At 58.2% G+C, this 9,510-nt stretch overlaps 2 protein-coding genes across 2 annotated transcripts; one reads left to right on the top strand and one right to left on the bottom strand.

Moving 5' to 3' along the window:
- The first annotated feature begins 3,808 nt into the window (after positions 1–3,808).
- Positions 3,809–6,127, top strand: NEU4 (neuraminidase 4). The gene is made up of 3 exons (XM_075509184.1): positions 3,809–4,009; positions 4,210–4,465; positions 4,863–6,127. The coding sequence occupies exons 1-3, from the start codon at positions 3,809–3,811 to the stop codon at positions 5,903–5,905; spliced, it is 1,500 nt and encodes a 499-aa protein (XP_075365299.1). The 3' UTR covers positions 5,906–6,127.
- Positions 6,128–7,103: 976 nt separating this feature from the next.
- Positions 7,104–9,147, bottom strand: TM4SF19 (transmembrane 4 L six family member 19). Its single transcript, XM_075509183.1, has 5 exons — positions 8,965–9,147; positions 8,776–8,853; positions 7,828–8,012; positions 7,727–7,737; positions 7,104–7,511 (listed from the first exon to the last, which is right to left on the bottom strand). The coding sequence occupies exons 1-5, from the start codon at positions 9,139–9,141 to the stop codon at positions 7,330–7,332; spliced, it is 633 nt and encodes a 210-aa protein (XP_075365298.1). The 5' UTR covers positions 9,142–9,147; the 3' UTR covers positions 7,104–7,329.
- Positions 9,148–9,510: the final 363 nt, after the last annotated feature.

The raw sequence follows: 9,510 nt of genomic DNA, 5'->3' as shown, positions 1-9,510 counted from the left end.
CTCTCTTTATCTCAACCCACGAGTTTTCTTACTTTTGCTCTTCTGATTCTCTCCCCCATCCCATCACGGGGGGAGGGTGAGCGAGCGGCTGTGTGGTACTTAATTGCCAAGTAGGGCAAAACCACAACATGAGGGGACGCAGTATTCAAAGGAGTAGGAGAGATGTTGGGTCTCCCATCCAGCAGCATCCGTGCTCAACGATGTCTAACCACCATGTGACGCCAGGGCTTCTTTTCAAATGGGAGTCCTGAGCATTGTGCCCAAAGCTGGGCACACTGGCTGGCAGCCTTTCCCCACTGGCACATGAGACATCCCTCTCATGCATGTCATGAGGTGTGAGGGGCCTCTGCATCACTTGGGACAGCTTGGCACTCCCCTGGGAATGCCCGTTTTGTGGTTTCACCCCCCTCTCTTGGGCGAGGGTCCCCAGTCCCTGGGCATGGATGGTCCCTTGGGCTCAACATCCCTGAAGCCCTTTATCAGCAGAGGCTTCATTGGGTACCCTTGCTGTGTTGGCCAAACTCTCCAACACCGATTAGGAGAGGAATGGAGGGAGGCATGGCTGCTGCTTGTTTAGGGTATGACCTTGTTATTGAAGGAGGTAATTAAACCTGCCTGGGATGTCTTTGCTTGTTTGCCAGCTCTCCGCTGCTGTGCCGGTGCTGGGAAGGTTCGTCAGAAGGATGGCAGCAGCAAGCCCAACGGCTTTGGCGTCACCGCTGTTAATGATTGCCCATTGCCAGTTTCCAACACACCTGCTATCCCAGATGGTGCAATATTTCAACACTTAGCCAGCATCTCCTCCCGCTTGCACTCATTGGGGTGGCAGCAGGGACCCAGATAGCACGACTGGGATGATGGTGACTTGGCTTGCAGCTTCGCTTTGGGGGTGAAGCAGCCCAGCAGCATGTCAGCCCAGGAAGCAGGAGAGATGCTGTCGGAGGGGAGCAGAGCTGGGATTTACCTCGGCTACGTTTAAACCTGGCAGGTAGCCTGGGAAGGCAGCTGAGGCAAGGGTTAACCTCCTGCAATGCAACCTGTGCTCCTCAGCAACCCATGTGATGTACAACAGGATCAATGCGGAGATTAACAGCACCAACATGGTTTTCTGCTCCAGCAACCCTAGCTAAAATTAACCAGGCTTAGGAGGCATTTGTAACTAGCTGGGGCAGAGGAGGCGGCAGCTGCACATGTTCAGCCTGGGCAATCCCCAGGGGCCTTTCCCAGCCAATTTTGCAGCCTGAGCCTGGGCTTTCACCTTGGAGCTTCTGATCCGTGACTTGCTGTATGAATTTTGTCAAGCCCCTTTAGCTAAGCTGATGCCGGGGATGGAATATAAGCGTAAAAATAATTTAACAGCTGACCTGTGTGGGTGGGGGTCCAGGGAAGGCTGGGACCCTCTGGACCACAGCCCAGGGGCTGACAAGCTTGCAGCTGTGTTGTAGCACCTGAGCAGGGAGGTCTGGCCTCTCCCAGCCATGGGAGGAGAGAATCACAGAATCACAGAATTGTATAGGTTAGAAAAGACCTTTAAGATCATCAAGTCCAACCATAAACCTAACACTACCAAGACCACCACTATACCATGTCCCTAAGCACCTCATCCAAACGTCTTTTAAATACCGCCAGGGATGGCGACTCAACCACTTCTCTTGGCAGCCTGTGCCAATGCTTGATAACCCTTTCAGTGAAGTAAAATTTCCTAATATCCAGTCTAAACCTCCCCCGGCGCAACTTGAGGCCATTTCCTCTCATCCTATCACTTGTTACCTGGGAGAAGAAACTGACACCCACCTCTCTACAACCTCCTTTCAGGGAGTTCTAGAGAGCAATAAGGTCTCCCCTCAGCCTCCTTTTCTCCAGGCTAAACAACCCCAGTTCCCTCAGCCGCTCCTCATAAGACTTGTTCTCCAGACCCTTCACCAGCTTCATTGGCCTTCTCTGGATGCACTCCAGCACCTCAATGTCTTTCTTGTAGCAAGTGGCCCAAAACTGAACACAGTATTCGAGGTGCGGCCTCACCAGTGCCGAGTACAGGAGCACGATCACTTCCCTAGTCCTGCTGGCCACGCTATTTCTGATACAAGCCAGGATGCCATTGGCTTTCTTGGCCACCTGGGCACGCTGCTGGCTCATATTCAGCTGGCTGTCAACCAGCACCCCCAGGTCCTTTTCCACCGGGCAGCTTTCCAGCCACTCTTCCCCAAGCCTGTAGTGTTGCATGGGGTTGCTGTGGCCCAAGTGCAGGACCTTGCACTTGGCCTTGTTAAACCTCATACAATTCACCCCAGCCCATCGATCCAGCCTGTCCAGGTCCCTCTGCAGAGCCTGCCTACCCTCAGTCAGATCAACACTCCCGCACAGCTTGGTGTCATCTGCAAACTTACTGCGGGTGCGCTTGATCCCTTCGTCCAGATCATTGATAAAGATGTTAAACAGAACTGGCCCCAACACAGAGCCCTGGGGGACACCGCTTGTCACCGGCCGCCAACTGGAGGGAACCATTCACCACCTCCATTCAGCACCAAGGGAGGGAAGCTGAGGCAGGAGATGCAAACACACACCCACACACACGGCTCCCTTTGCACCCCCTCCTGGGGGTGTCCGAGCAAGGCGGCTCAGCAGCTGGGGGGGGCCCCCCAGCTCTGCCCAAGCTGATAACGGTGCCTTTGTGCCACCCAGCGCTGCACAAGCAGATGCTACTGCTGACTCAGGGCTTTTTCCTGGCCACCGCCGCTGCGGGAGCCCCGTGACCCATTGGTGGGGGGGGACTCTGCGGAGGGCGGGGGGACGGGGGGGACACGAGGGGGTGGCAGCAAAGCAGCGAGGCAACAGGCTCTGCAGAAAGCTGGCGGCTGCAGGAGCTGGCATTACCCCGTGGCAGGGGTGAGGGACAGAGGGGACACTCCCAGCTGAGCAGGACCTGGTGAGTGCCTTCGCTTTCTCCATGGGGTGTTTGATCAGCAAAAGCTCCTAATCAAAAGACAGCTGAAAGTCATCCTTGGCAGCTCTGGCTGCGCCCCAGAGCAGGATGCCCATCTCCTCCCGCGGTGATAACCTGGGACACGTAGGGACATGTAACCTGGGGACAGCTGACCCCAGTAGCACTCCTGCTGTCCCCGAAGGATAGGCTCTCAGGGACACCTCGCACCCCGCTGCCATAGGGACAGCCCGGCTGGGGACCCCGCAGTTCATGTTGTGCACTCCAGGTTTCCCCTGCAGGGCAGTGGGAAACAAGGAGCTGGCTGGGTCCACTGTGCTGGAGGCATCAGAAACACAGAAGAAAATGCTCCCTGACCCCCTCGCAGGGACCTTGGGCTGGTCGCAGAGTCAAGGCTGTGCGGAGATGGGCTCTGTTCCCCGCCACCCCCCCCACCCCCCCCCCACCCCCTCCCCCCCCACCTGCTTGATGATGGGAGTGGGGAACCACAGGTCTCATCTTGCCCTTTGCTGACTGGCCTCGATTTACCAGAAACCCCTTTGGAAGAGCATCTTGAAGATCAATTTAATTTTATTTAGTTTTATTTTGGGGTAGTCCAGGTCAGCCTTATTGGTGTTACCCAAAATCCTGTCACACCTTTGAGCGGCAGTGACTTCCCACAGCAGCAGCACACGTTCAGCCCCTCTCAACCCCAACCCTGCCTGTAGTGCTCCTGGGGGGTTCCCCAAACCCAAGCCCACCAGGCTAAACCCCAAACCCCCCCAGGACAACCCAGCTCCCAGCCCACACCCCTAGCCGTGCCCAGCAGCTGGTCCCCCCCTTCATCAACCCACCAGGGTGGGGCTGCATCTTTCTGCCACAGACACCATGGGCTCCCGGCACTTCCCCGCCCGGACGGTGCTCTTCGAGAAGGAGTCCAATGGCGTCACGTACCGCGTGCCCGCCCTGCTCTACCTGCCCTGCGTGGCCAAGCTGCTGGCTTTCGCGGAGGAGCGGCTGAGCGCTGACGATGCCCACGCCAATCTGCTGGTGCTGCGCCGCGGCACTGTCTACGGGAGCTACGTGGAGGTGGGATGGTGAATGCACCTGGGGCTGAGGGGGGACACACTGGGCTGGGGGTACTGAGACAGCCGGGTGGTTATCCTCCACCGCTTGTGCGTGGCATAGCCAAGCTCCCTGAGGCACCTGCATGGGAGGTGAGGGGGGGTTGTAGGTGAAGTGGGGTGGTCCTCACCCCTCTCCATCCTCTCCTCCTCCTCCCCGAGCAGTGGGAAGACATGCGTGTGCTGGAGACGGCAATGCTGCAGCACCACCGGTCAATGAACCCCTGCCCGCTCTACGACGAGTTCACTGGCACCCTCTTCCTTTTTTTCATCACGGTGCTGGGCAGGACACCTGAAGCATACCAGATAGTCACCGGCCAAAATGTCACCCGCCTCTGCTGTGTCACCAGCACTGACCAGGGCCTGAGCTGGAGCACGGCCACGGACCTGACGCAGCAGGTCATTGGTGGGGCCATCAAAGGTAGCCCACTGGACAGGGGCAAGGAGGGGGGAGGACAGCCAGCAAGAGGGCAACCATGGGTTTTGTCCTCCTGGAGCCACCCATGGTGTGGTTGGAGGTGGCCTTGGGTGGGAAGCCCACAAGCATCAAAGAGATGGGGTGGAAGAGGACCTCAAGCAGAGGGGAGAGGGGATGGAGGATCTGTATCACTTGCACAGGGGGAGAGAAGATGGAGAGGCCCTGTAGCTGTGGGTAGGACCATGTGTGAGGACAACTGTGCAGCATTGGGCTCTGCTGCCCTCCCACACCACTACCTTGCTTGGCTAGGATGGGGGGGATGCTCTGGAGACCCTTCCACATTGGGCATGGCAGGGACACCATGGCCACTCTTCACCCCCATCCCGTCTCCACTCCCCAGACTGGGCAACATTCGCGCTGGGTCCCGGGCATGGGATCCAGCTGCGGTCTGGACGGCTGCTGGTGCCCGCCTACAGCTACCACATCGACTGCAAGGAGTGCTTCGGGCAGCTCTGCAAGACCACCCCTCATTCCTTTGCCTTCTACAGTGACGACCACGGCCAGGGCTGGCGCTTCGGGGAGTTCATCCCCAACCTGCAGACAGGCGAGTGCCAGCTGGTCTCAGTGGACGAGGAGGATGGCTCCAATGTCCTCTACTGCAATGCCCGCAGCCCCTTGGGCTTCAGGGTTCAGGCGCTGAGCACGGATGACGGGGCTGTCTTCCATGGGGGGCAACTGGTCCAGAGGCTGGTTGAGCCCCCCCATGGCTGTCATGGCAGCGTTGTCGGCTTCCCCGCACCTTTCGTGTATGTCCCTGCTGCCCCCCAGGACCCCATGATGTCCCTCCAGGGCTCAGCTCACCGGATGCTCCCTGGGATGCTCCCCAGGTTTCGCTACCTGCCCACCCGGCCAACAGTGGGTGATGAGCTGCCCGCCATGGCCACCGGCAGCCACCACAAGCCAGCTGAGCCCAAGGAGGGCTGTCCTACCCCAGGGCATCACGGCCATGCCAGTGGCACCACCTCGGTCCGGGGGGACCCTGCGGCAACCCCCAGCCCTGCTGCCTTCTTCCAAGCACCAACGTGGATCCTCTATTCCCACCCCACCAGCTCCATGTCGCGGGTCAACATGGGGATTCATCTGAGCACCTTCCCCAGGGACGTGGAGAGCTGGACTGAGCCATGGGTCATCTACGAGGGCCCAAGCGCTTACTCGGACCTGGCTTACATGGAGCTGCCCTACAACGAGGCCTCCATCTCTGGTGGGCCGGCCATTGCTTTTGCCTGCCTCTATGAGAATGGGACACGATCACCCTACGAGCAGATCTCCTTCAGCATGTTCACACTGCATGATGTGCTCCAGAACATCCCCCTGACAGCCACTGCTCCCTGGAGGGATGGCAGCTGCAGGAAGCGAGGGAGAAGGAGATGCCTCGTCTCCTAGTGTCCCCCCAGATCAGGTCCCCCCCGGGTCCCCCAGCACTGGACCCCAGGGCACCCAGAGCCTAGCACACCAGGGTGCTCACAGCCCGGGGTCCTGCCACCAGCCAGCATGGCTACATCACACAGAAGGTATGCGTTACTGTCCCAAAACTGAGTTTTATCTCATTTTTATTGCTATTTTTTTAATTATGTAGTTGGTTGGGCATGGGGGCTTGTTCCACCAGCACAGCCCCAGGCTTCTTTCCAAGCACGAGCTGCCCCATGAAGGGAGGCAATAGGAGCAATGCAGGGGAGAAGGCAGCCAAGGGCACCCCGTGCCACCCGTGTGTGCTGGGTGCTGGGTCAGGGGGACTTGATGCACCAGCTGTGCCATACCTGGTACTACCACCCTGCTCTAAGGGTTTTCCTCCCATGGACATAAATATTTATGTTCCTTTTTGATTGCTCATTTTTAATGATCCCGTTCGAGCCAATTCCTTTTTTTCTCAATGGTCTCTCCAAAATTGCCCAGTTAGTGTTTAATCTAGCTGATTACTTTTTTTTTTTTAAGCTACCACGGACATTGCTACTTCCCTCTGAACCTTATCAGTTTTGCGGCAAACATCCTCCCAGCACAGGCAGGTTCAGGCCTGTACCCACACTCAGTCCCTGTATCCCCACACGGGGATGGGGTGTGAGCTGAAGCCGGTGACAGCCCCTGCAAGTGCAGTGTTGGGTGGTACGATGGGGTCCTGGGCCAGTGGGGATGAGCGGCTGCTCCTAACTTTTGCTGCATGCATATGTGTGTGTGTATGGGTGAACTCTGAGGGACTACACCTCATTTCCAGCACTACCTCATTCAGCACGACTCCATCCAAGTCCCCCAGCCCCAGCCAGAGCCTGGCTTGGCTCCTCCAGTCTCTTTCATCCCTCCTGCCCTGCACAGGAGACAAACACCAACACAAGCTGCCTTAAATACAGATTGATTAATGAAAATAAGTTAGTGTTCCAGCTCTTATCTCTACAAATACCACTGTGTCACATTTTGCACTTGGGTGGGTGGAGGCTGATGAGGAGCGGCCGGAAAGCCGTTGGCTCATGCCAGGATGCCAGGAGCCAGGTCCTCACCTCCATTGCTCACTGGGCTGGTTTCCAGCCCCAAATGGCTGCCAGCCCCAAGGGCATCCACTCCAGGGCGGAGGAAGAGGTATCGCCCAGGCAGAGGGCTCTGCACAGAGGCAGCCCTTTGCACGTTGCTTTGACTTCTTGTGCGGGCTGGGGTGTCTGTCCCCCATGGGGGAGTCTGTCTGTCTTGCACCAGGCTCTTGCACCAGGCTGGTATCACAGCTTGTGCCATATCCCTGCCACGGCATCTGCCACTGGCCAAGGAACACCCGAGGACAACGCCTCCTCCAAGCACCAGCCTCCTGGCACCATTGCAGGTCCCTACTTCCCCTCGCAAAAGCCACAGAGGCACCCGAGGCAGCCGTTGAGGATCTGGAGGGAGGCCAGCACCATCTCAGTGGCACTGACGAGCAGCAGGAGGGAGAAGAGGACGACATTCCAGGCCACAACACCCGCTGGCTCCAGGCAGATGCTCCAGGTGCGACGATCATGCAGGTAGTTCTCTGCCCTGCGTGACGGGGAGAGGAGGAGATACAAAATGCTCCCCTGCAGCGGGTCATGAATCGCATCACTTTCTGCCATGGAGGTGTGCCCCAGATACCCCATCCTTCTTCCCGAGGATGAGCAGGGTCAGCAGGGTGATGGGGATGGGAAGCACCACGTAGAAAAACCATGGAAGGTAAGGACCTTTTGAGCTACCAGGGTCCTGCATCATCACCAGCAAGCCCCCTCCTCCCCACCCCCTCCCCATAAATAACACTGACTTAGTTAGCAATAAGCTGATGAGGCGGCACTGGCGAGTCAACCCCGCTGCCTCACCTGGCATCAGGCTCCTGGCCACCGGCATCCAGGAAGGGGTAACCCCAGAGGGTGCCGTGCCCGCGGCCGTGCTCAGAGGCGTTGTAGAAGCAGAGGGGTCCATTGGTCAAACCTACCCCGGAGAGGACAAAGCAGGCGGCGGCACCCAGGAGCGCAAGCTTGGACAGCACAGCAGAGATGAAAGCCTGTGGGCAGCATGCGGGGACGGTGGTGAGGAGGGATCGAAAGTCAGGCGGGCTCCAAAACATGGCTGCACAGTATTGGCGGAGTTTGGTAAGGGTGCAAAACTCCCCTCTCCTTCACCCCAAGGGGCTCCAGCCCCAGGGAGCAGAGGTTGAGGATGGAGCCATCGCTGGGTTGTTTCAAGCTGGACAGGGAGCAGGGACAGGCAGGGAGCTTCCACGTGGAGTCTGGTGGGGCAGAGCATGCATGGGAAGCCCTGTCCTCTGGGGAGGTGGCACCATGCAGCATCCCACCACAGGGCCACGGGAGAGGGGGAACCCTGCCACGACGCACCATGGGAGAGAGGGCACCCTGCCACATCCCACCATAGAGCCATGGGAGAGGGGGCACCCTGCCATGACCCACTATGGGGCCATGGGAGAGGGGGATCCATGCCACTTCCCGCCACAGGGCCACGAGAGAGGTGGCACTCTGCCGTGACCCAGCACTGGAGAGGGGGCACCCTACCACATCCCACCACAGGACCAGGGGAGAGGGGGATCTGTGCCATGTCCCATCACGGGGCCACAGGAGAGGTGGCACCCTGCCATAAGCCACCACAGAAGAGGAGAGAGGAGCCACCCACCACATCCCACTGTGGGGCCATAGGAGAGGAGTATCCATGCCATGTCCCACTGCAGGGCCATGGGAGAGGTGGCACCCTGCCACGTCCCACCATGAGCCGCTTGGGACTGCTTTGGCACAGGGGTCCTGGAGCTGCCTTACATTGCAACGGGTGCCGCAGTCGGAGCAGCCGGCACATCGCCACCCCACTGCTGTGATGTGGGTCGCTGCCAGCAGCACCTGTGGGAAGGAAAAAGTGGATGGGGGATGAAAGGGAGCCACCTGCTCCATCTGTTCCTCCCTGCTCCACAGACATGCGAGGAAGGACACAGTGGAAACCACGATACTCACGGTGATGCCACCTCCCCAGACGCCTGGCATGACCTTGGCATGCTTGCTGATGTGCCCCTCTGCCAGGTACTTCGATGCCCCACCGGGGAAGAGCAGGAGGATGTTGGCTGCCACGGAGACCGTGCCCAGTGCCAGCAGACAGGGACCCACGATCCGGCTGCACTTCCCCACGCACATGGCCACCCTGCATGGGGATGGGGAGGAAGAGGAGGAGAGGAAGGGGCTGCCTTTGGCCCCTCAATGCCCCATGGCTCGCCCACCCCAAGCCCATTTCACAGCCATGGGTGGATGGGAGTTTGCTGGTTCATGCTTTTGGGTCCCAGCCTACCCCACCAGCACTGCCCTTACTCGAGAGCAATTTCTGATGGAAATACTATTTTCCCCACACCATCTAATTAATTAAATATTAAAAATAAATTCAATGTTAATACTGATCTACTACTGCCAAACAGTTTTCTTGAGGTTGAGCTATTTTATCATAGAAGGAGAAGCCCAACTTCAGACCTGCTAATATTTCCTTGCCAATTGGGCAAGGGATTTTAAGAC

The sequence above is a fragment of the Mycteria americana genome, chromosome 7 (genome assembly GCF_035582795.1).
Source record: "Mycteria americana isolate JAX WOST 10 ecotype Jacksonville Zoo and Gardens chromosome 7, USCA_MyAme_1.0, whole genome shotgun sequence".
In the NCBI taxonomy this organism is placed as follows: domain Eukaryota; kingdom Metazoa; phylum Chordata; class Aves; order Ciconiiformes; family Ciconiidae; genus Mycteria; species Mycteria americana.
This window is presented reverse-complemented; position numbering and strand designations above follow the sequence as displayed.

Coding starts and splice junctions, on each gene's coding strand:
- NEU4 (XM_075509184.1), top strand. CDS start 3,809: ATGGGCTCCCGGCACTTCCCCGCCCGGACGGTGCTCTTCGAGAAGGAG. Junction 4,010..4,209: donor TCTACGGGAGCTACGTGGAG/GTGGGATGGTGA, acceptor CTCCCCGAGCAG/TGGGAAGACATGCGTGTGCT. Junction 4,466..4,862: donor CATTGGTGGGGCCATCAAAG/GTAGCCCACTGG, acceptor TCCACTCCCCAG/ACTGGGCAACATTCGCGCTG.
- TM4SF19 (XM_075509183.1), bottom strand. CDS start 9,141: ATGTGCGTGGGGAAGTGCAGCCGGATCGTGGGTCCCTGTCTGCTGGCA. Junction 8,854..8,964: donor TCTGGGGAGGTGGCATCACC/GTGAGTATCGTG, acceptor TCCTTCCCACAG/GTGCTGCTGGCAGCGACCCA. Junction 8,013..8,775: donor ACTGCGGCACCCGTTGCAAT/GTAAGGCAGCTC, acceptor TGCTGCCCACAG/GCTTTCATCTCTGCTGTGCT.